Source organism: Phaseolus vulgaris, chromosome 2, assembly GCF_000499845.2.
Source record: "Phaseolus vulgaris cultivar G19833 chromosome 2, P. vulgaris v2.0, whole genome shotgun sequence".
NCBI lineage: Eukaryota > Viridiplantae > Streptophyta > Magnoliopsida > Fabales > Fabaceae > Phaseolus > Phaseolus vulgaris.
This window is the reverse complement of record NC_023758.2, coordinates 39,536,686-39,563,153: the sequence shown is the minus strand read 5'-3', so window position 1 is coordinate 39,563,153 and position 26,468 is coordinate 39,536,686. Positions and strand designations below refer to the sequence as shown.

Here is a 26,468-nt window from a genome sequence, read left to right as displayed (position 1 = left end):
CACCAAACATGATGTTCTTGATGACTTTGGAGAGGAAGAAGCTTGGGGTGGAAGAAAATGAGTGAGTGAAAATTTTCTCCAAATAATGTATTATAATTTAATATTAAATTAATTAATATTTCTGTCCCAAAAATATTGCTGTATTTTATTTATATATGAAATATAGTTATATTTTATATTGGTAAGTAAATTTTTTCTCGATATTTCATCTGTAATTTTTTATTTATTTTGATCTTTCTTATTTTGTTTTAATTTTTGTAAAATATATTTTCTTGCAATATGTAGTAGATGATTTACTTTCAATTCTTATAAAGTATTTTTTAATGAAAATGATTTTGAACAAAATACTATATAAGACTAAAAAAAAATAATACAACTATATTTTAAGAAACAAAATTAAAGTATATTTTTAATTAGTTAACCAATAAATGTAATTGCTTTTTATGAATAAAAATGTACTTAATAAATATTTTACAAAATAATATTTTATATTTATAACTTGTTGAATGCACAAATACATTTGCAAGCAATATTAATATTCCAGGAATATAAAAATACTCAGTAAGATTTTATATATTTTTAACAGTTATTAGCTTAGAAAATTATTTGTTAATAATAGTACTAGTTGAAGGATCTTTATGGAATTGAAAAAGAGGGATGTTATATTATATCCCTTCATAAAATGCAGAGGATCTGAAAAGAAGTGTTCAGCAGTGAGGAATATCTGAAGATGTAAAATAGGGGCTTTTGGTAAATTATTAACTGCAAGGGTATTCTGGTCCGAACAGTAAATATTGGTCTGAGTTTGAGTGACAACTGCTTTTCTTTACTCGACGTGTTCCCCACATAAGACATACAATACTGAAACTACTGTTAAATAACAATAAAAAAAGTTTATTTCTGAGTGTTTAATGATTGCTGTGCCTCTTCTTTCTTTTGTTGGTTTGTTTGTTGAGAGAGTAGTTCCCTAGCTAAAACTGAGCATGATAAATTTTTCAGTTTCCTTCTGAAGAAGCTCACCCAACTCCTCATTTGCTTCATTTGTGGGGAAAGGAACTTCATTTCTGCTTCACAAGTTGCCTTTGCATTTTCCCAGCAACACTAATGGCGAAGACAGGATACAAACTACGTATCCTTTGTTGTTCATGTTTCTCCTTTTGATTAATATCTGTGCTTCCGAAAATGCTTTCTGGTTCTACCATTAAGGTTGTTGTTACCAGTGACTTAGTTTCTGTAGAAATGTGGGTGAGTTGTATTCTTCGAACTTCCAAGTTGTTTTAAATGGTACATTGCTGGAAGAGGCAAGGTAAGGTGTATGCTTTTTGTTTTGTTAGCTCTAGCGGGGGGAGGTGATGCAAATGTTGGATGCTCATCAGCAAATTGGAAGTTATGATAAAAAGTTCACAATTTTAGGTCCCCCCCTTGTTTTAGTGGCTGAGGAATTGTTAAAGTGGTTGATGAAGCATACTTTCAAGTTGCAGTTTTTAATGTTTATGTTGCTTTATTTTATTTGTCTTACTTTTGATGAAAGTGCTTTGCTAGAAGATAAAGGATATTTCAAGAAATGTTTTTTAATTGTTTAGCTCCAAATGCTGATTTTGTAATTTATTGGGGTCTTCGATTGTATTTTTTTTTTCCAATAATAGTCTGTTATTCAGTCTATGGAGTGTATATGTTTGGTTGTTTTGATAATGTGCTTTTTCCTTAGCCAGTCAACTGTAGAGGAATTTGTGGCTCATTCAGGGAATGTAAACTGCTTAAAAATTGGAAGGAAGGCGAACCGCCTTTTCATTACAGGAGGGGATGATTACAATGTCAATCTATGGATGATCGGGAAAGCAACCTCTTTAATTGTCAGTTGATTGTTGCCTTTGTATTTTATCATTTTTATTGCAATATGGCTAAGGTAGGAATCAGGATTGTTAAGCAGTAATGAAGATCTATTTCCTATGTGCACTTTGTTGAAACTTGCAAGTTATGTTATTGTAATGGTAGTGACTGAAGCATTATTGCTCTGACTGAGGACTTGCTTTCAGTTAATATAAATTGATAAGCTTAAACTTGGACTGAAACTGGCATGGTAAAACAATAATGGAGATGGTAGGAAGCAAGATTAAGTAATCATCTATACAACTTTTTTACCAAATCAGGATCCTTTACATCTATTTACCAAATATATCACCTTTTCTCATGTCATCTTGTACATATTTTGTGGGATTCAAGGATCGTGTGGGCATGTGGGATTGTACTAACTACATTGGTACAATCCAGTAAGATGGTGTAGGCATATTTGACACAACCAACACACCTAGGTAGCTTAGTAGTAGAAACATACGCAGATGCCAAGATTCCCTTTTCACCAAAACAGCGATTTTCCTTAATGGCCACTTCAATTATCATTGTACTAGACTGATGCCAGTATTGTTTTTCGTGAAATGACTAGCTTGAAAGTTGCAAATGAGAATTTGAATCAAACCAAGATGAATTAACATTGAACTGTATGATATCAAACGTGCAAGCAGTGAAAAGTGAAAAAAGTTCTTGAGAATAAACTAAACTTTGAGCCTGAAAGTCGAATATCCTTGAAATAGGGAATGTCAGGTTTGATTTATATTAGTTTTTGGGCAATCCGAACAGATTTCATGGTAGTTATCTAGGCCTGCACTGTTACTTGCTGGTTATTCCAACATCGCTATCTTCCTTCTTTTGCAGTTCCAGAATAAAACAGATCTTGGAACTCACTTAAATCTCAAAACTTCAAACCATACATATATCATAGTATTCTATCATCTGTACTTTTTTTCTCTGATTGGGTTCCCTTTGTGATATGGGTCTGAGTTTCTTATGATAGCAGCATAACCATGTAGAGCTGAAAACCTAACAGTGTTATCTTATTGTAAATATATGCAGAGTTTGTGTGGTCACACTAGTACAGTAGAATCTGTGACTTTTGACTCTGCCGAAGTTTTGGTTCTTTCTGGAGCATCATCGGGGGTTATAAAGCTTTGGGATTTGGAGGAAGCAAAGAGTAAGTTAATTAGTATATTCTGAATCGATGGACTGTATACTGTATAATGATGTTATTTATAGGGCATCAGACTTTTATACTAGAGAAAAAGTGCAAACTTGCTGATCATAAACAGGCAATTATTTGATTAAAGAATTGAGTTACACTATCTACTTTGCATGCATGGGATTATATTGGCATCTAGAAGAACTATTAGCAGTCCAAGTTAAGGTTTTTGAATTGATGGGTGAAATGTAAGGTTCGTGCATTTACCAATTTCTCAGCACACCACTAATATGTATGCAATTGTTCTTGAAGTATAGTGCTTCGCACTCTTACCGGACACAGATCTAATTGCACTGCTGTTGAGTTTCATCCATTTGGAGAGTTTTTTGCATCCGGCTCCTTAGACACTAATCTAAATATTTGGGATATCCGAAAAAAAGGGTGTATTCATACATATAAGGACCATAGCCAGGGCATCAGTACTATCAAATTCAGTCCAGATGGTCGTTGGGTTGTTTCTGGTGGATTTGATAATGTTGTAAAGGTAATAGCATGAAGTTTGCTGTGGCAGACCTTATAACTGTATAACCCTTGCTACTATTCTATGAAAAGTTACATATCTAACTTATTAATATACAGGTCTGGGATCTAACAGGTGGAAAGCTCTTGCATGACTTCAAGTACCATGAAGGACACATTAGGTCCCTAGATTTCCATCCGCTCGAGTTTCTTCTGGCTACAGGTGTGCCTTACAGCTGCTTGGAGCGATAGATGATCATGCATGTCCAAAAAAAATTATGATGTTTCTTGTTTTATAACTATAATGTTGTTTCTAGTGCACCAAATGATAATCTACTTAGGCTAGATGGTTGTTCAAACTTAATGAAAATTTATGCATCTATTATGTGGAGGGACCAAGGACATATTTGAGCATCTTCAAAAACTCAATTAGGGATTATCTAGAATGCATTTTGGTCTAGCCCCCATACCATTTTTTGCATGGTATCAGATCTAGTTTTGCTAACAACTCAAAATGCATGCTTGGGCCAAGAATGCATTTTGAAAAAAAAAAAAGATAAAAGTACTCGGGAACTTTATTTTCAGTGTAACTAATATGGATGTAATGAAGTTTGTATATTTATAGAAAACAGAAAGCACAGTTTCCATTCTAGAAATTTTGCACCCAAAGGTAATTTACTATTCAAACAACACTCATTCTTACGAGATTATTTTACGTTGAACATCCCCAAACATACATATCCAAACACGCCATGATGCATAGAGTCATCATGACCACAATCACTATTGACAAGGATCTCGTCTTTGCTGCCACAGCTCTTACTTTACTATTGACCTTGAAGTATCTAAGCTGTTATTTTGGCATAAATAGTTATTGAGCAAAAAAGTAAGATTTCATAATTTGATTTACAGGTTCGGCAGACAGAACAGTGAAATTCTGGGATTTAGAAACCTTTGAACTGATTGGATCCAGTAGACATGAGGTATCTAATCTTGCTAAAGTGTTTTTCTTCTGTTTCAAAGGAATCAGTTATACCAATTTATAAATCATAATAAATTCTGCTTCCAAACATGCCTCTTATCTATTGAGTTTTTTTTTGCAAATCAGTTTTATACCACTATTATCATTCATGGAAAGTGGAAACTCTTAGATAACCTGTTTCAATGGTTAACGTGCTTGGCACATTTTTTACCAGTTTGCCATATAATTTTTGTGGGTGGTTTCTAAATACTACAAAATGATTACTTTAGTTGTAACCTAGAATATTTCCCCAATTTTTTTATAGTCTTCAAAAACTTCAAAGTTAATTTGTTTCTGTAACTTGAAATCTGTAGTGTATCGTGCCCTGTTGTTAATCCTACGGATGTACATAAAGTATTGTGTTTTGTGCTTTAAGTCATATTCTGTAATGTAGTCTGTTAGTTTTTTCTTTCTTCTAATGTAACCTTGTATATTTATTTCCAAGATATGCATGCGTATGCACATGCACAGACTCACAAAAATTCATACAAAATACTAAACTCTAGTAAATATAATTACCTCGTATTAGGTTTCAGGGGTACGCTCAATAACTTTTCATCCGGATGGAAGGACCCTTTTTGCTGGACTTGAGGATAGTTTGAAGGTACATACTGTCTGTTCCAATAATTAGATTATAATGATAAACTTGAACGTGTTAAAGATATCATATCCAATTCTCAATTACTGTAGGTGTATTCATGGGAACCTGTGATATGCCATGATGCTGTTGACATGGGATGGACAACACTTGGTGACCTATGCATTCATGATGGGAAGCTTTTGGGTTGCTCATTCTACAGTAATTCTGTTGGAGTATGGGTATCAGATATTTCGGTAGGACTCACTCTCAATAGATTAGTTTATATGTTTTTTCTCGATCAATTTTGATATCTCTGTGTTAATTATATTTAGCTAAAATACTATGAGTGTAGAATTCCTACTATGTGGCTGGCTGGCTGCCGTTGTGAATTTTATGATGTTAATTGCTAGTTTTAAATGCAAAGCCACCATTTCCTGATGTTTCTATCTCAATGATGAATGTCATGGCATCCTTGTTAGTCAGCAAACAACACAATAAACTAACTTGAGATGCGTTTTCTATAATTTATTCTCTGTTGGCTATCATTCTGATTGTTATTTTTAATGCATCAGCTTATCAAGCCATATGGTGGTGGCTTGGAAACTGAGAAAAAAGAAAGCACAGAGCATAAGCTTAGTCTCCAGGGAAGGCAAATGGAGAAAATAGAATATGGTGTGGGAACTTTTGGGTTGTGCAGTGTCTCTCCTGACAACGAGTCAAAAGAGATAAAGAATATATATATAGACTGTAAGCCACCGACCTTCTTGTCTTCCCTTGATATTACACATGGCTTCGTCAAAATTATGAATGAATGAAGCTTTCAAAATAAAGTTTGCTCCATAAAGTATACATGAGCTCACTTTAGAGGAGTTTTTTTAGTAAAGTATAAGCATTTCCCATGTCTGTTTTTTTTTTTTTGTAATTCTGAATACTCCCCCACTAATGTATTTTCAATTTTATTTTATTTTTTTGCATATAAAGCTTCTTATTATATTTGATGTTTTGATCGACTTTCATCAGATATTGATTCTAGAAAATCTGTTGATACTATAAGCAACTCTGTCGGTGCAAATGATCCTAACTTTGAAATGAAGCTTGGATCCCATAATGAAGTCAGAGAATCTATTGAGGATAAACATCCTACTAAGAGTGTCACAGAGAAGTTTGAAAAAACTTTAACACCAGATAGATTTTCTGAAAAAGAGAAATGTAAGTTTTTTCTGTCAAATCAATATGTAGGTCAAATACAAGTCATTACTGATTACATTTCTGGATTCGGATCCTCTAAAATGGGTAGTTCACTGTAGAGAGAAGTGTGACATCTCATGTTCTCAACTGTTAATAAAATCCAGGCATAGATTTAACATGTCCACCATTTGTTATATATGTGCATGTAGCAGCAACAATTTATTGTCTCATCAATTACTTAGGTTCCTCTCTCTTCCCTCTAAAGCAAGAGCTCCCCTTAGTGGAGCCAACTCCTATATTTCTTTAATCTTATTCTTGCAATTTCCTTTCTCTAGTTTATGTTTCTATTTCAACAAAAAATGAGCTAACTTCCCCACCATTCTCTTGGTTATCATGGGCTAATTAGTGTCTGACATCATTGCCCTGAACTATATTTGACTTCTCATTAGTTGAATAACAACTTTTCACTTTGATCCCAGACTTATATACTCGAATAAGCCAATTTAATCATATGCTGTTTCTCATCCATTCATTATGTCTAGAATATGCTTCTTATTTTTCAGGAAAAGTTACGCTTGTTATTTCTGACTTCAATCTCCTGAAAAATATTGAGTAAACTGTTAGACAACACTCTCAAGTCTCTTGACAGATAAACTCTTTTATGTGTGTTAATAAAGTGATTCTGACATTTAGATTGTCTACTTTTTTAAAAAAACGTGGCATGCCATGTGTATTATTAAATCATTGTTAATATGGGAAAATACCATATGGTCATCCATGATTAATATTTTATTATATTTCAGGTAATCAATCCTCTTCTTACAGCAAAGTCATTAGTCCAGTTAAATATGTCAATGGAGGTTTGCCATAACCCATCAATGTAGTTTTATGCGCTAAGAAAACCCCTGGAAACTGAATATATTAAAATTCTCCTTTGGCAGTTGCTACATCTCAAGGAAGGACACGTTCTTTGGTTGAGAGGTTTGAAAGAAAGGAAATAACTCCAACCAAGGAGGATCAAGATAATGCAACTCCCACGACAACATTTGAAAATAGGGAAAATATTCTCAAAGAAGATCAAACTAATGCATCCCCCATCACCACCACCTCAACATCTGAAAAGGGGGAAATCATTCCTTTCAGCGAAGATAAAAAGAATATGCCCACTGTTCCCAACACAACCAGTGAAACTGATAAGCCTACTAACTTCTTGGTAAAATTCTAGCTTGACAAAAGACAAGATTTATGGAACTCTAAACCTTATCTGTGGTGGTCTACTTTATGACTTATAAGAAAGAAGCTAATCCAATTGAAATAGGATGCTAGACTTGAAATACATGTATCTGTTGCTTATTTTTCTCCCTCAGGCATGTTCGGTGGAAAGGTGCTCAGTGGAAAAGAAAGGAAATTGTTCATAGGTTTGGACATCCACCTGGCCCAAACATGAAAACCATCAATTTCCATTTCTATTCAAATCTTGTAAGAATATCATTGAAGGTTTAGAAATCTTTGATTTGACTAAAGACAGGCTCTGAAAGTATACATGGCATCACAATTTTAGTAATTAGGCTTCTGATATTTTCTCTGGAATCGAACCTCTTCTTGACCACCTTTTTATCCTTGGCAGTTTGGACCATTGATCAATATTTTTTATTCTATTCGTGTTGGTTTCCGTGGTTGTTGGGTCTAACTATGAAACCTATAATATTGAAAGAATGGGTAGTTCACACTCTATTTTTTGGGTCAAGCTGTTATCACGTTTTACAAATTGTTGCATTGGTTTTCAACTATATCATGTTATATAATGTCAGAAAGCAGAGTTTGGAAGGAGTTCAAATTCTGCGAATGATGGAGAAATAATTGAAGGTCTGATGCAAATTCATGATGCCACAGTAAGTAACCTGCGATCACGTTTGACAAAATTACAGGTGAGTTTAGATAGTCAGATATAAATATCATCATATCATTTTAAGAAAGTATGTGAGATTTGCATCACTTGTATACTATAATTTGGTCTTATATCTCTAGTTCAATACAGGTTCTTAACATATGTACTAATATCTGCTATTGAAAATACTTTACCCGTGCTTTAAAGAAGCCAAATTTAGAAAGAAATGATACTGAATGTGCCATCAGTAAACCAATGCCGTTCACCAAGTCGTTAATGTGCACTTGCAGGTAGTGCGACATTTTTGGGAAAGTAACGATATTAAAGGTGCCATCAGTGCTTTGAGAAAGCTGGCTGATCAATCTGTGCGTATTTTTTTAAAGTGGCCATGTGTCATTTCGCCATTTGTCTGTTCTGTATTAAAATGCTTTAACTAGTTATTTATGGCTTTGTTATTGAATATATAGTATTGAAGATAACTTCCTCCGATGTAGGTTCAAGCTGATGTTATCAGTGTCCTTGTTGAGAAGATGGAGATTTTCACGTTAGATTTGTTTTCTTGCTTACTTCCTGTGCTCACAGGTTTGGTGGATAGCAAAATAGAAAGGTAATTCTTTATTAACATGGTGTTAGGAAAATTCATGCTGGAAAATGCAACTAGATGAGGCCTCGTGTTTAGCTTCATCAAGCGTATGGTTTCTAGTTTGTAGGCTGTGACTTCACGAAAGCAGTTTGAATTCTAATGCATGTTCTTACTGATCTTGCATATCACTGAGGATTTTGATCTTTTAATTAAACCCAATGACATGTGATTCATATAGCGGACCTCTTAGTGAGATCTGTTGTTCCTAATGATGGTGGCCTTTGCTGAAAAATGACCCTAGATGTTCTGGTAAACATTAACGGTGGATTTGAAATGTTTTATGACAAACATGTTCTTTAGGTAAGGAACTTTATAATTTTAAGAGTAATTGGATTAGTCAAAATTAGAAAATTTCAAATTTTGACATAAATTTCGACTTCATATTTTTTGTACTTTTTTATCAACTTGATTTTGATTGAGGTGTCATGAGCATTGTTGAGAGGATTACTTTTTAGTTGATGTAGACTAGAGTTTTTTTTACTAATGTTGATAGGTTTCTATATTGAGAGGATTACTTTTTAGTTGATGTTGACTATAATTTTTTTACTAATATTGATAGGTTTTCTATACCAGTGTTGGAGTGATAATCTTTTTATGGACGTGAATTAGATTTTTTTTAATTATTGCATTTCATTATTATTTTGTTGATGTTTGTAGTGATCTTTTTTCATCTTTTCACACAAATGTTATTCTTTGTCAATAGTTTGGTTGAGATATTTTTTCTAGTGTTGACTAGGAAAAAAACTTTTAGCTAACATTCACTCAGATTATTTTTGGTCAATGTCAGCGAGGACAAATTTTTAGTTGTCATCAATGAAAAAGTCAGAAAAAAAATCCAACCAACAATGTGTAAAAATAATTGTGATTGATGTTAGCATAAATAATTATCAACGGAAAACAATTTTGGTTGATTACAATTGAGTAAAAGTTTTGTCCTGAAAAAAATCTTAACAGACTTTGATCAGAAAATAATATTAACCATGATTGATTAAAAAAATATATATTTTTGAATTATTAATTATTGTTTTGTGTTGAAATCATTGTTTGCATTTGATGGTAATTGAAATACTTAATCCAAAATAAATAAATAAATCAAATTTCATGTCTTAAAAATTGTAAAATTCCCTATACCTAACTCTATTCTCCCAGTGCAGACATGTGAAGGTGTCATTAGATATGCTGCTGAAGCTTGTTGTTGTTTTTGGTCCAACAATACGTTCAACTATTTCTGCTCCTCCCTCTGTTGGGGTTGATCTTCATGGGGAACAAAGGTGCCCTTCATCTTCAACTAATCTCAGCTTTCATTATCTCATGAGGTTTCTGTGAGTGAACCTAATTTTAAATGTTGAGACCAGGCGAGAATGCTCCAATCAGTGTTTTATGCAACTGCAAAAGATCCGAATGATTCTTCCAATATTAATTAGGTAATCATGTAAACTTTAGTGTTGCCCAGACATACATATATTAAAGTCATTGTTGCAGATTGATGGTTTTACAATAGAGAACTAAAAAGTTCTGCCAGTTTCTAATTTCTGTATTTTAAACTTGTTATTTTTATGGCAAGATTTTAGTACATTGCATTTCTGTTTTGCTTCACATTTTATTAAGCATCAATTCCTCTCAGTTTTGTTAAACAACTTAATGTTGTTGATTCTCAATCTGTCTCATCACATATTATTAGGAATCCAAATATGAGTTTGAATTCCATATTAAGTTGAAATGAAAAAGTTGACCATCATATAAAGAATAAGACTCACATAGCTATTGCTTTAAGATTTTGGATGGAGGTGGTGTCGCAATTTTTATATGAAATGTTCATGGTGTTTTTTGTTGCAGGAGCGGTGGCGTATTGGCCAAGTATGCCCAAGAGCTAAATTTAGTTCTTCAACAACCCTTACTATAGGTGCTGTTATGTGAACTTCAGACAACAGTATAAGAATGATCGATTTGGCTTAACATAATCATTAGCTGAACTGTGTACAAAACATAAAAGTGTCGGTTGTCATCAGATCTGTTTAGTGGCAGATATAACAAATGGGATGTGAGATATCTGAATAAATTGTTTGACCTTGTGTTTTGATGCTTGAAGGTGGTAGGGAAGCAGTCGTCTAAAAGTATTTTGGTCTTCAACCCTGCTCTAGTATTCTGTTCCTAACATGTGCTGGTCTTCTACCTGTATGTTTTGTTTCTCAACTGGGTTTTGGTGCTCCGTGGTATGGCCTAGTGCAAAATGAGTATATGTATCAGTCTGCTGTATTTAGTAGCTGTGCAAGATTCCTTATTATGTATCTTTTTGTGGATCGAAGTACTCAAACTTCTTCTGTCAGAAAAATGGAGTGATCAGAAATTGCAAATATGATGCTAACTAGATTTACATCTTACAATGCTCAATTTATTGAATACTAGGCAGATTAACATTGTGAAACCAATTTAAAATGGACCGTTTAGAAAAATAATAGAATGAAGGTAATATCGAATGATTTCATTTGAAGGTAATATAGAGTTTGGTGAAAAGGTTTTTTCTATCTTTGTTGATCAGAGTTTTGTGAGTTGGTAAACACCATTGTTTTCCTTTTACATTACAACTACCTGAATAACACCATGAAGCCATCATTTTGGACAAATAGATTAAGTTGACGTGACTAAAGTTGTGATCTTTTTTCCAATGTGTCAGCTTTTTTAATAGTTTACTATATAGTATTTGTATGGCTGAAGTTAAGTTTCTTAGGAAAACTTAACAATCCTTGTATTGAAATTTCTCACAAAATCTCGATTTTATATTCCACAACGATCAATTCTAAATTGTTGATTTCATTACAAGTAATTTCGTTAGATAGTGAATTTTGTACACCCCAGCCCAAAAGTTTACTCCTGGGTTCAAATTATTACTAATTATTGAAGTGAGATCCGTATTATGTTTTCTAAATTAGTGATTGAATAATTCACCTCTCTACTTTTACTTGGGGTGTGTTTGTTGAACATCTTTTTCTGTCCTTTTGTTGTTTTGACTTTCTTTATAAGAGACCCTTATGTGTCCTAGGGTGTGTTTTTGTATTATGTAGTAAATGAAGTTAAAGTATTTTTTTTATGAGTTTAATATGTTAATGAATTGTGTTGTCAAGAGATACATCTAGTCGTGTTATAAACATGGAAAATCATATTTAATATGGTATTGGAGCAAGTTAAATGTTGTTATGCATTTGTTCTGCGCTTCCCTTGTTTCTTGTTATTTTTTGGTTTTTCTTTGTTGTTCATGGTCGTTTTCTTGTATGAAATCTTCAACAACATAAATCCAATACATAATGGATTGCTCTTTCAAATATTTGAGTCCATATTAGTTGTATCCTTGAGAAAATTCAAGTATGATTCTTACTTCATTACAGCTGAGTGAAGTCAAATATCATTTGTGGAGTTGAGGCATGCACTTCTCTCCAAATTAAATCAAAATTTGTTGATGGAAGCATAAAGATTCCTAAGCAAGAGGATCCCAGATATGAAGCCTATAAAACATCCAACGGGATAATATTATCTTAGATATGTCACAAGAGAGATTGTTGAAAGTATCATCTATGTATCTATGTTCATGTTGCCAAGATTTTTTGGAATGATTTAAAAAACATGTTTATCCATACTTTATAAGTACCTACAAAAATATATCCTGCAAAAATATATGTAAATAGATAACGAAAATATCCACTTATTTGAGGATGAGCTTTGGGTGAGTATTTACTTGTAAAGTTTAATAAATATGTGACTACAAATATCATAGTAATTATCCCTTCTCTCTACTTATATGTAAATAATTATTTTAAATAATTTAAACTTGATTTAAAAATATTATATTAGAGGATTAGGTTTCATTTTCTTTTCTGTTATTGTGACTTATATTTGAAAGAATTAAGGTTGAGTTTTTAATATTATGTTTGAATATTGTTTGATACGTTTGAGCGATTTAATAGCAAAAAATTAATTTATTTGTACTGTGTCTAAATTAAAAAAATATGATTACAAAAAATGTTAATTGTAGATATAATCTATTTTTACTTTTATATTTATGCACCATATTATATTTTATGTATGAATATGCAATAAAAATAATAAAAATGTACTTTTTTTAGTTTTTAATGGATTAAAAAATATTTTATTAAAATGTTCTTAAAGTTAAGAAAAATATTTTTATTGATTAAAAACACATTTTTAATATATTAGTTTCACTTAAAAATTTTAATAATGTGAGTTCTTCTATTTTAATTGTTCAATCAATTAAAATAAGTTTAAAACCCTTCATTTGGGGATACTAATAAATTAAAAACACAAAGTAATTCATTAAAAAATATCTTCTTGATAACGAAAGTTGTTTTAATGGATTAAAACTGTCATCTTTATATATGAGCAATTCCATGCTCTTTCCAAGGACTCAATTGGTGAAAGTTTGAGAACCGTTATAAACAAATGAAAAGAGCTTTACATTTAATAGAAACAATTTAGTGATTTGTTCTACTAGATTAATTTCTTGAAGAACTTTATTTGAGAAATCATACTGGATATCACATTATATTTTTTGTTTTCATTTATGTCCTACAACTTTTTTAGGTGATCTTGTTTCTTTTTCTAATATTTTTAGTATGTTTGTTCTTGTCAAGGCTTGTTAAAATATTTCTTATAATAAGGTTTCACAATGTGTGGAAGGATATAAAAGTTTAAGATATTAATGTTTGCATGTGTTCTTTCTAGTTTTCTTGTAAAAATCTTATAAAAATTAAAGTACAGTGGATTGATATAATTAGAGTAATTAGACAATTGAATATAACTCTATCGTGAGGGTGAATATGTGTCATTTTTTTTTGTCTCTCTTTTACTCTTCCATGATAATAATTTAATTTAATTTTTTTTATCATATTGAAGGTTAAAGAATGTTATCTTTGTAATTACATGTTTTTAAGAGTATTGGAGGAGAGAGTTTAAAGTTGAAGAATGATAATTGTTTTAAGTTAATTCTAAATGTTATAAGAAATCTAAAATAATGTATTCTTCATTTTTGTGAAACTAACGTCTTTCAAAAAATTTAAAATTTTGTTTTTTTTACCGTTTTCTAAATATTTTTTACAATCCTCTTCCTTACCGTTTTCTAAATATTTTTTACAATTCTCTTCCTTTTTTTTCTTGTTCAATCCACAAGTGAGAGATAGTTGAGAACATATTTAACTCATTTAAAGAAGAACATTTTTTGGGTAAGTTTTTTTTTGTCTCTTAGGATTTTAAGTGGGTTTTCGACTATGATGGAGTTATTTTTTTATTTTTTTTTATCAAAATGGAGTTCATTTAAAAAAAATTACAAATTTAGGCAAGTCGTACCAATTTGACACGACTTCATATGCACAAATCGTTCCAATTTGACACGACTCTGCCATGTCATACTAAAGTCGTGTCAACTTGGCACGACTTCTACCCTGTCATACTGAAGTCGTGCCAACTTGGCACGACTTCTATCCTGTCATAATGAAGTCGTGCAACTTGGCACGAATCTGCCACATTTTAATTTTTTTTTAAAAAAAATTATTGTTTATATATTGGGTAGTAAGTTATGTAATGTTAAAAATTAATTTGATACATAATTTTCTAAGAGTGTTAGTTTTACGGAACAAAAAATTGGATATATAATTATTTTTAAATTATTTAATTATTTCAAAATAATTAAAAATTATTTATATTATTTGACTTATTTAAATTTATATAATTATTTTTAAATTATTTAATTATTTCAAAATAATTACAGTACTTATATCTTTTTATATTTTAATATAAATGACATTAAAAAAAATAAACAGGTTTAAAAATGTATTATTTGAATTGTGATAAAAAAAATTATTACTTCAAAAAAAAAATGAATAATTGTGATACACGATTATTCAATTTTTTGTTCCTTAAAACTAACACTCTTAGAAAATTATGTATCAAATTAATTTTTTACATTACATAACTTACAACCCAATATATAAACAATAAAATTTAAAAAAAAAATTATGACATGGCAGAAGTCGTGGCAAGTTGGAACGACTTCAGTATGACAGAACAGAAATCGTGCCAAATTGGCACGACTTCATTATGACATGGCAGAATCGTGTCAAATTGGGGCGATTTGTGCATATGAAGTCATGTCAAATTGACACGACTTGCCTAAATTTGTAATTTTTTTTAAACGGACACCATTTTGATAAAAACCAAAAAAAAAAAACCTCATCATGATCAAAAACCCATTTTAAGTTCTCTTCTTTCGTAACATGTAGTCTTTGGTGTGATTGACAAAAAAAGATAAATTATGATTAGTCTAAGTTTGTGATTTGTGATGTTATGTTTTTTTTTTAGATTTAACTTCTTAAAAACAAACTGGAAAGGACGTATAAACATTTTTCACTCATTTTTTTTATCCAGGATTAGATTGTGTGAATATCAAGGTGTTTTCACGAAAGAGAAGTTAACATTGAAATTTGAATTAAGTCATGAAAGTATAAAAGAAACTAGTATAAAGGTTATTGGGTATAGGGTAATGATACATTGACAACTCACATTTTTTATATAATCATAATACAATTTTTTACTATTATTTTAATATATTTTTTTATATTATTTAATTACAAATTTATCTTTTATTATATATTTATTTCTAAACTCATCTCATTAAGAATTATATACAATTTTAAGGTTGTGAAAGTATCATTTTCCTTAGAGTATATATTAGATTTACATGTTGATATTATTAAAAATTGTTTGAGTTGTAGGTTGAATTTCAACTGGCTGAATTATTTGAATTAAAATTTGTATTAGTGAATTGCAAATATATTAGGATAAAAAAACTTAAAATATTATTATATGATATAGATCGAATGTTTGTGGTAAGGATAAATGCGTTCATTTTATATTGTTGTTAAGTTTATGATTTTGGAATTGAATAATTGTTTTGAATTGGATTTTAATGTTTTAGATAACTTTGAGAACTTGATATCATTACAGGTTTGGTTTTTAACATAATTTATATGGAGTAGTTTGAAATTAAATGATTAAGTTGGTTATTTCAAAACATTATTTTTGATTTGTTGATATAGAATATATATATATATATATATATATATATATATATATATATATCAAACGATGGTTTAGTCTTAAAACTGTTATATGATAACTAAAATTGGATTATTTTATAATATTTTCTTGCTTAAGTTATTGAGTATCACTTGATAAATCTTATCAGTTATGTGGTATCATGTAGTTCATGCGAGGTACAACATTAAGTTTTGTTTCTCACACAAATCACGAAGAATTCCTATCAATTATATATCTTCTTAAATGAACATCACTTAAGCACTTAAGAGTAGTTACTTAAGTAATGAGTCTCACCACTCAAACACATATCATTTGAGTTAGGACAAATGTCAATTTTGTCTCTTACTGAGCAATATCACTAAAGTGAAGATACATCGATCTATTGATATTCTCTTTTGATATGATATTTTAATAATTTTAAAGTACTTTTCAATATTATTAGTTGTGTATATATAATTTTATTAATATATGGTGTATTCAATACTTGTCTTCTAGAAGTCATCCAATCTTGATTAGATGTGTTTGGAAATATATTATGTGATGTATTTATAGTGATAAGAATTTATAAGTTTAGCAACTAATATTTAATATGTGCTTCAATATTACTACAAGAAAACTATTAAATATCAATCAAACTTAAAGACAAAAAAATAATTAATCATTATATTGACTAAATTAGATACTATTTTAGAGATTACAAAATTATTGATATCTAAAGTAATTTTTATTATTAATAAAAGTTTATAAAATAGTTTTTAAATTGATATCTAAATTAACTATAAGATTTTAGCTATAAATATTTTAGACTCTAAATTAGTCTCTAAAAGGCTGATAGAGACTAATTTAGCATATAAAGTAGTTAGTAGCTAATAGTTAAAAACCAATTTAAAAACTGTTATATAAATTTTTATTAATAATAAAAATTATTTTAGATACCTATAATTTTTTTAGATTATAAGATGGTCTCTAATTTAGTCAATGTAGTAACTAATTATTATTTTTATCTAAAATTAATTTCTATTTAATAACTTTGGGTAGTATATATTAAAATTATATGTTTTATAATTTAAGATAAAATGATAACATGATGTTCCAGCATTGTGAATATTATATTTCAATGGAAAAAAAAATTAAATTCGTTTATGAAAATCTTTCAAAATTTAATTTATCTTCTTTTTAAACTTTTTAGTTTTTTTTATAAAAATTATATATATAAAGTAAGTAATGGCAATATATAATTTAAATTTAAAATAATTATGTTTAAAATATTGTTAGATATATATAATATATGTTTGAATGACTCAAATACATATCAGTTGCTTTTAATTTTATTTTATGTTTAATTTTTTTTTGTGTTTGAATATTCTAAATGTTATTTTAGATTATCTGAAAGTAAAATTTTAATTTATTAAATAAAAATATTTATATTTTAATGATATACATATCTAAGTACAAGATGTAGTTAAATCTGAACAGAGCTATTAAAATATATAAATAAGCATTTAATAAGTGATACCTAATAAGAAAAAGAATTATACGTTGAATTTTATTCTAAATTACAGAATGTTTTGACATACTAGTATTTATATATATATATATATATATATATATATATAAAAGTTGGTAATATAATAGTGAAAATTGACCTAAGAACAACATAATAGTGAAAATTTATATTAACTTTAATTAGTTTTTGTATTGATGTATTGAACTTATACATAATATTACACTATCCTAATTCGGAATTTATCTATGGTGATCCCTAAATGTTATATAGTGAAAGAAAGAAAAATTGATGTGATAATTTTATTTTTTTTATGTATGAAATATTTTAGAACCTATTCTTGTTTAATTCAATTATGCATTTTATTTTACTTTATAATATGTTTCATTAGTGTAACACGGTAACACCTCACCAAAAAAATCGCATAGATATACATTATAAAAAAATTTAAATTTGTTTATAAATTATTATTCACAAATTTATATACATAAATAAATTCAATATTATATATAAATTATCATCCACAAATATATCTATAAATAAATTTAACATTATATATAAATTATCACCCATAAATATGTATTTATCAGAAAATTGAATATTATACACAAATTATTACTCACTAACTAATAATAACCATAATAATAACAATAAATAAAAAACACAATAATAATATTATTAATATTGTTAATAATATTTTTAATATTATCAATATTATTAATAAATACTATGATTAATTTATTAATAACAACATTAATAAATATTAATATTAATATTTTTATTAATATTATAATTAATGTTATTAATATTGTAATTAATTTTATTAATATTGTAATTAATGTGATTAATAATATTATTAATATTAATATTATTATTATGATTATTTTTAATATTATTCACCTATCCGTATCTACAAATTTATATTTTTGGATAACATTAAAAATATTATTATTAATTTATTAAAAATAATATTAATAAATATTAATTTAATATTAATATTATAAAATAATATTGGTTTTATTTTCATTATTATTATTTTCGTTATCTGAGTGATGTAAGGTGATATGTACAATGACTATGTAACGCTTGAGTCTCACCTGATTGACAACCCATTACTCAAATGATTATTGACCTAAGCGTCTAAACAACTCTAACTCAACGTTTTTGAAATATATTTTCACTTATATAATTATTTCATACTTCGTAAGCTCAACATACAATACAATAGAAAATCCATTACAATCTAAGATTTTATCATAAAATTCACATATTTTTAAGTTCCATGTAAATTATCTATAAAAGAACCATTACTTACTTAATTTGAATTATTAGTTCCTCTTACTTTGATTGAAACATGTTTTAAAGAACACTTACTTGATAATTATTTTCATAAGTCCAATCAAACAATCAATCTTATACTATATAATGAATTAAAAAATGTAAGTCCAATTTCTATTTATAGGTTCCTATTTATTTAAAATCTATTATTGAAATATTAATAAGAATTTATAACAAGTTTTTATATAAAATAAAAAAACCAATTTTCTTTTTATCTTTACTTATTGAATCGTTTAGTTATTATTATTTTTTAATTAATTTTAAGGTATAATTACCTTTTTTATTCTTATATTTGGGATCAATATTTAATTTACTATAATGTTTTTAAAAAAATCAATTTGATCCAATTTTATTTTTTAAATATTTAGTTTAGTCCCTTTCGTTAAGTTTATCACACTGTTGATGAAAGTTAAAGAGAAGAAATCAAATTAAACATTTTTAATAAACTAAAAAATAAAATTAATTTTAAAAAAAATCACTGTATTAAAATGAATATTAACTTTAAATATAAAAATAAAAAGATAATTATACTTAATGTTAATTATAGTGATATAGTTATATCATCAAACTAATTTTTAATTTATAAAAATTAAAAATAAGTAGCATGCATATATAACGATACACTCTACGAATGGTTGCTAAATATAGTCAAATATCTGTTATTAAAAAAAGAGAAGGAGGAATGACCAATGTTTCAAAATTATTGCCATATTAATATATTGTGTGTGCATTACAGGGATACTTTCTGGCAATTCAGAGCATATTTTACATGTACAAGTCTGAATTATTTATTAACCAATTTTAATTATTTATATGAATATTAGTCGGAATCATACTGATGAATGATAATTTTCATTACACCACACAAAAGCTGACCTATAAAACATTGAAGTTTTTGCTTTAATTTTTTATTAATTTTAATCTTATGCTAATCAACTGTATTTATATTTTTGACAAATTGTTAACAGATATTATCTATATCCTCCTCTGGAGAGCATGGTAATTTGAAAATTGGCAAAGGAATTACTGAAAGGACATTATTTATCAGTTGCAATTCAATATTAAATTCTCTGTCATTGCATTGACTCTAATAATATTCATGCACTGTTATGGCAAAGAAATTACATATGTTAACTAATAGGAAATTATGGTAGGTATTACCTATTATAACAATTAATATGCTTAAATGAAAATATAAGAAGTTATTTAATTATTTGCATAAAAGTTAAAAATAAACTTATTAACATAAAATTGTATAAATATAATTGAGTAGTTTCCTCCAACACGTGGCATGACAAAAGTACCAATCCACGTTACCCCACGATCCTATGTTGAGAAAAATAAATGGACAAAAGTAATTGGGATTGGGATAGGGTTTAGTCACTATTCCTTCACACAACTTAATAAAACGTGATTTAAGTGTTTATAAGAGATGTTAGAAAAAGTTGGTCTAATTGTTCAAGAAACCACTTCATTTATCATAAAATAAATAAGTGATTTGACTTTTCTTATATTTTGTTATAAATATTTTATGAGTTTAGATGTTTGTTTAGGTCTTTGATATGTGAGCTCTTGATTCTAGCATATCTAATTTGCTTTATAAAAATGTATTTGGCATCTAATTACATCTTAAGTATATTGATTTCAACAGAATACACATATGAGAATAAAAACTGATGTTTAGATAAAAATTAATGATATTTCATTTTTATTCTTCTTATATTATGAGTTAATATTAAATAAAATGTAAATATATTATTCAATCAGTGAAATTCAAATTTCAGAGATCCAAATTTCGCAGTGGGCAAAAGCGCGAAATCCCGAAAGAGAAACGGCGAAAACAAAAAAGAATTGGAAGAAAAACAAAAAAGAAGAAAAGGGTAAAATGGTAAATTCATAGAAAACTCTCCCAGATATATAAGACAGAAGAATACGTTGTTGAGAAATTGAAAATACAAGCCTACACGACATTCCTGATTGTCGTCCATTGTTGTTGTATGATGTGTCCCTTCATTTTATTCTATCTTTATTTTTTAATTTTCATTTTACCCCATGTTTCTTCCTTCTCTCAATCCATCATCTTCTAACATTTAATTATTTTTTATTTGTTTTCCAAAACAAACCAACCACCCAAAACCGCCACACTCCGCCGCGAACCCAACCTCTTATCCCTTGCTTCCTCCGTGCCACATCGCTAAAACCTTCTTTCCGGTGCTGAAAACTTCTTTTCTCGCCCCTCGAGGCATTCTCGTTCCCTTTCCGTTGTGTCTGTTATTTTATTCTCCGTTGCCGTGGGGTTAGTCGGGGCAGTAGCGTTTTCTTTTACGACTTTTCTAACGTGAGCCGCGAGCGTAGGATTAGGAACTTAGGAAACAAAAAAGGCAGTCGAGTTTGCTTCAATCTCGAACGTACACGTGTACGGCGATGGAAGCAGAGTTGGTGGTGACGTGGAACACTTGGGAGGAGCTTCTCCTCGGTGGAGCTATTCTCCGGCACGGGACCCGAGACTGGACCGTCGTTGCCGCGGAGCTCAAGACCCGAACCGTTTCCCCATTTATTTTCACTCCCGAGGTATGTGTATAATAATAAAGTATTAAATTATTTATATTCATTTATTCATTTTATTTATTTATTCTCTTTCCTTCTTTATTAAGAATAAAAAGACTAGTGAATTGATTTCGTTTCGGTTTCTAAACCGTTACGGGTCATTATTGACCGACCCACTGACCTAATCTCGTTGCCTAGCATAGTCGCATGTGATTATTATTATTATTAATATAATATTAAATGAAACGAAATGACTTTATTATTTTTATTTATATGTTTTATTGTCAACGTGGGGTTTAGACAAGAGCTTTTGATGCGGTTTTTCTTATTGTATTGTATCCCAAACATCGATTGTGACGCCTAAACCCTGTGTTTGGGTATTGGATTTTTCCAACGTGTTTTGTGGGGAATGGGTGGTATCTTACGTGCATTTGTTTTGTTCACTTTATCGATTTGGTTACGCCGCTTATATCATCACCTGCATATGGTGATTGAGATGGCGTTAACCCTATTGCTCAATTTGTTTGCTCATAGTAACTCACATCTCATGATGTCTAATTTCCCATTTTGCGTAACATACTATATTGTCCTGAGGGTAACCAAATTTTGGTTTTAAGTATTAGAAATATTGAATGAACCATTAGGACGTGTGATTATAGCTTTTCATTTCTTTTCAACTTTGAACTGAAAGAAAGACCCTCAATTGAATTCGTGTGGACCTATCTACTTTTACGCGTCCTAATAATTTCCGTACCAAATTATGTTCATACTAAGTTTCAACAATTATGATAACGATTTAGTACTCCGACTTTATGCGGAAAATTTACTTCGCTTTGCGTCTATATAACCTATCAAATTCAGTAAAGTTAGATGGGGAAATGGCTTTTAAAAAAAACTATATCCAAATCCAATTAAATGGATTGAATGTGAAATCCATGTACATTTAATTGAACAAAACTTGTTTGATTTTTTTTTTAAACTGGCTTAAATGGGGTTTTAAAGCCATTATTTTTTTATCAAATTTGGTTTGGTTTTTAATTAGATTTAGACCGTTAACAGATTTTAAATTTTTTTTTTAAACCATAGGTCGATTTGAAAAAATCATACTCTAGTTGAGACTAAAGTAATGATTCTTTGAGAGAAGTTGGGTTTAAGATACTCTAAACAGGATTGAGTTGAAGATGATTATCCGGTCGAGTCTATCTGAAAGATGCCGGGATCAAAACCAGTTGATGGAGGACTAATTGAAAGATGCCCTGAACTAGGCCAGTTGGAAATGTCCGAACTAATGTGAAGTCAAAGATTCTCCAACTGGGATCGAGTCAAATGTTATTTTGTCGAGACCAAACTAAAGATGCCTAAACAATTCATTAATACGAACATAAAGTGATTTGGATTGTGTGTTTATAGATTTGTTTCAATTATTTGGACTTTTTGCACATCCCTGAAGTTAGCATCATGTTTGGATGTAGAACTTAACCTCAAAAGTTGGTTCACAAGAAGTCCAGTACTATGATGGTTAATATTTGTATTCAGGGTCTTGTTTCAATTAGAATCCTAAGCAATGTGAATTTAGTATGCCTACCTTGTTGGGTTGAATGTTGAAATGGCTTAGTAAATCTTATATGCTTCAAGCTAATATTTGGTCACTTGATGAAATATTTTTTTGCATTGGATATATTTTGTTTACTAGTCTAGGCCTGGGAACAGGTATGCCCTTTCAACAACTGATGCATATCAAGCATGTTTACATGTCAAAGACGAGGCTCGTTATATTGCTCCTCTTCATGCTTTTACTGTTCAGTGTGAAGGAATTCCATTTGATGAACCTTCATTTGATAGAGGTGTTTCTTTTTGCAGGTTTGTAAAGCCAGATATGAAGAGTTGCGACAGCAGTATTCTGGATGCATGTAAGTAATAATTTTTTCTCGAGTTAGATTTAATGAAATCCATCCTGAGAATGGCATTGAAGTTGTTTTATATGATATCTCATTGTATTATGGTTACATGACATTCTCAGGGCTTGGTTTGAGGAGCTTAAGAAGAAAAGAGTGGCAGAGCTTAAGAGAGACTTAGAGCTATCTGAAGAATTAATTGGGTCAGTTACATGGCCATATTTTTCTGTCTGAGATTTTTTAAGACAGAAAAGTAATATTATGAGACACAACAAATCTCAATTTCTTCAAGCTTTTTGTTAGCTGAAATGTCCAAACAATCTCACACTTTACCTTGCACATACTACACCCTCCTGCCCCTGGCGTAGTGCAGTGTGAAATTCTGACTACCAGAGCTAGTGTAGAAATCACTTTTCACTGTTGTAATTACCAGCATTTTGGGTATACTTTTACTCAATATCTTTGTTTCAGGTCCCTTGAGTTGAAGCTTGAATCCCTTAAGACTGGAATGGACGAGAAAAGAGTTGATTACCATGTTGATAATGGCTCAGTTGAACCTGAATTACATCTTCCATTGAAGAAATTGGATAGAGTTGTTCCTTCCGCAAAGGAGATGTCAAAGGATGGACTATCTGCTGGGAGTTTCACACATGAAACACAGACAAACTGGTCTCATGAATGTAAGGTTCCAGCAATGTCATGTGAAGATGTGGAGACCAAGCCGGAAGTTTCAGGGTCTACTGAACAGGAGAAAGTTTTGAATGTAGATAAGTCGACTCACACTATATATGAAGGACAGGGAGGGTGTTTGAAAAAACGAAGAGGGAAGAGAAAGAGGAAGGATTGTGGCAGAAATATTAATGAAGCCGGTGTAAGAGAAAGTGATTTATCAGCTGATGTGTGTAAAGAAAGTTCTACCAGCAACTGTGATGAGATCGCAAAATCTTCTGATATGAAGGAGGCAAAAGCAAACTTGAAAAAGGATGAAGTAAAAGATTTGATGGAGCTCTTGGATTCTTTTTTGTTAGTTCAAGGTGCTTCTGCCTTCTGTCGCAGGCATGATAGCCAGGTATGTGTACTTAAGAGATCTCATTCTACTCAATAATAATTGGCTTTCAACTTTTTTTCACCATGTAATGCTTTTAATGAAAGGTCCACCAGTTTCTTAGACGACATGCTCTAGATCTTACAAGCTATTTTATTGAAATCTTTGAATAAGCATATATCTGTTAAGTTATAATCACCAATAAAAATGGTGTAACAATGATGAGAATAATACTTTTCATTCTATAGTTGCACATATACTAAGCAATACAAGTGAATATAAGTTTCAACAATTGTTTTTTTCTTTTAAAACGTTCTAGTGCCACCAAGATCAAGCGAAAGTTTATTAGTTTCTATTACTGAACTTTCACCTTAAAAGTGAGCATTCGGCTCCTTTCAACTTTCACCTTAATAGTTTCTATTCCTTTTGAAACTGCTCAGCAATGAATGACAGATAGGGATATAGTTTTTAAGACTTGAGGAAAGGAATAGGCAGTGATATGATTCATTATGCTTAAGCACCACTTTTTTACAACAGAAACGAGGAAGATACAAGAAAACGATTAGGCAACACATGGATTTTGACACTATAAGGTCTAGAATCAACAACGGAACAATCAAGTCCATGCTGGAACTTATAAGAGACTTGCTACTATTGACCAACAATGCTATATTATTCTACTCCAAGATCACTCGTGAATACAAAATTGCTCTAAAACTGAGAGACCTTGCCATCAAAACATCGGCAGAGAAACTCAAGTTTTTGAGCAGCAGCAATGCCTCAACATCATCACCTGTGCCTGATCCTCAAGTGAAAGTCAGAAGCATGACTACATCACCTGTGAATGATCCTCCAGTGAAAGCCAGAAGCATTATCACATCACCTGTGAATGATCCTCCAGTGAAAGCCAGAAGCATTACCACATCACCTGTGCATGATCCTTCAGTGAAAGTCAGAAGCATGCGCCCCGGTAACCGCAAGATTGTTGCAAAGGTAGCTGGTGGCAGCAGCTCTGCCGAAAGGGTCTCACTTAGAGCTAAGAAAGAAGCTAATAAAGTAGATTCTCCATCTTCAGTGGAATCCTTACCCATCAAGAAGGCTTTTGGTGGTAGAACAAAAAAAGTTGTACGTGAAAGTGCAGGTCAGAGACATGCAACACCAAGGAAGGGAAAGAAAAGAGGGAAAGCAAAGTGAGGATTTGGCCATCTTAAAGGGTCTCTGTACAAAGGTTCGTTTACCTTTTTTTTTGCATCCAGAAGGATTAACTTTCATGCAACCAGAAGGAGCTGCACCAAGGAATGAACTAGCTAGTTCAAGTATATGATATTATAAATAGCTCTAAATTATGAATAAAAAAAGTAGCTATAAATTACAGTAACCAATCTAGACAAAATTTCAAACTGTACTACTAGGTACTTCCAGTAAACCTTTTCTAAGTTGTAAATGCGGATTTTGTTTTCATCAAAAGAGAAGTATAGTAATTTGAATAGACAGAAAGTTATAAATTAGCATATGCTAAGATATTATTTTTGGTCCCTTCTCACTAAAACGGTTGTCAATTTTATACTAACATGTTAATATTTTCAATTTTAAAATCCATGATTGTGCTGGTCTCTGTGTAATGCAATTTGAAGAGTTAACATGATCCAATGTTCGTGCTTGTCTCGTACAACAAGTATCGATTTAACCCTTCCATTTTGTGATTTGTATTTTATTCACTATTTGTTTAACAAGATATGCCTTGGTTGTTGATAAGATTTTATATGTAGACTTTTTTGTCTTTTAAGTATATTTTATGCAGTCAAAGTCAAATGCATGGTACATTGATAATGTAAAGGAAATGACAAGAAATTGTTATTTAGGGTGCTTGTGCTTAATTTGATATATGAAAAAGAACAGCTAGACTAATCACTTAGAGAGAATAAAGTGTTCTTACCCTAATTTTAACATTTTTAGTATATATTCATAGATCATGCATCCATTACAAGAGAGTTGTTTCCACTTGATCAATATGCCATTTTTTCTTCCAAAAAAGCTTTAAAAATATGCTAACAACCATCTTTTTTAATGTTTGTCCTAAGTCCACAATAGTATCAAAATGTTCCTCAAGAATTTTTCCTTCATCTTCACACTTATTTTAGTATATATTCCCTTATGGATTATTCCAACCAAAGCATATCATG

At 30.1% G+C, this 26,468-nt stretch overlaps 2 protein-coding genes across 3 annotated transcripts; both read left to right on the top strand.

Annotated features, from left to right (window-relative positions):
* Window positions 1-875: 875 nt before the first annotated feature.
* On the top strand, window positions 876-11,236 carry LOC137811996 (katanin p80 WD40 repeat-containing subunit B1 homolog KTN80.1-like). 2 transcript variants are annotated; one of them, XM_068613863.1, is made up of 19 exons: window positions 903-1,129; window positions 1,723-1,853; window positions 2,911-3,028; window positions 3,331-3,557; window positions 3,653-3,755; window positions 4,445-4,515; window positions 5,083-5,157; window positions 5,244-5,387; window positions 5,706-5,880; window positions 6,154-6,342; window positions 7,125-7,181; window positions 7,263-7,534; window positions 8,133-8,249; window positions 8,500-8,574; window positions 8,704-8,816; window positions 10,007-10,123; window positions 10,208-10,276; window positions 10,689-10,755; window positions 10,942-11,236. In XM_068613863.1, exons 1-18 carry the CDS (start codon window positions 1,105-1,107, stop codon window positions 10,753-10,755), a joined length of 2,145 nt encoding a protein of 714 aa, XP_068469964.1. In that variant the 5' UTR covers window positions 903-1,104; the 3' UTR covers window positions 10,942-11,236. The 2 variants fall into 2 exon arrangements, with proteins under 2 accessions (XP_068469965.1, XP_068469964.1); XM_068613864.1 differs by lacking the exon at window positions 6,154-6,342 and having other exon boundaries at window positions 876-1,129; window positions 10,689-11,236.
* A 9,461-nt stretch (window positions 11,237-20,697) lies between these two features.
* LOC137811994 (uncharacterized) lies at window positions 20,698-25,796 on the top strand. The gene is made up of 5 exons (XM_068613861.1): window positions 20,698-21,369; window positions 23,206-23,255; window positions 23,366-23,443; window positions 23,712-24,309; window positions 24,823-25,796. The coding sequence occupies exons 1-5, from the start codon at window positions 21,223-21,225 to the stop codon at window positions 25,477-25,479; spliced, it is 1,530 nt and encodes a 509-aa protein (XP_068469962.1). The 5' UTR covers window positions 20,698-21,222; the 3' UTR covers window positions 25,480-25,796.
* The last annotated feature ends 672 nt before the right edge of the window (window positions 25,797-26,468 follow it).

What these genes read in the sequence shown, in the direction of transcription:
- LOC137811996 (XM_068613863.1), top strand. Translation starts at nt 1,105, where the DNA reads ATGGCGAAGACAGGATACAAACTAC. An exon ending in AGTTAAATATGTCAATGGAG is followed by an intron (nt 7,182 to 7,262) that starts GTTTGCCATAAC and finishes CTCCTTTGGCAG; the next exon opens with TTGCTACATCTCAAGGAAGG. An exon ending in ATAAGCCTACTAACTTCTTG is followed by an intron (nt 7,535 to 8,132) that starts GTAAAATTCTAG and finishes ATATAATGTCAG; the next exon opens with AAAGCAGAGTTTGGAAGGAG.
- LOC137811994 (XM_068613861.1), top strand. Translation starts at nt 21,223, where the DNA reads ATGGAAGCAGAGTTGGTGGTGACGTGGAACACTTGGGAGGAGCTTCTC. An exon ending in CATTTATTTTCACTCCCGAG is followed by an intron (nt 21,370 to 23,205) that starts GTATGTGTATAA and finishes TTCTTTTTGCAG; the next exon opens with GTTTGTAAAGCCAGATATGA. An exon ending in GTCGCAGGCATGATAGCCAG is followed by an intron (nt 24,310 to 24,822) that starts GTATGTGTACTT and finishes TTTTTACAACAG; the next exon opens with AAACGAGGAAGATACAAGAA.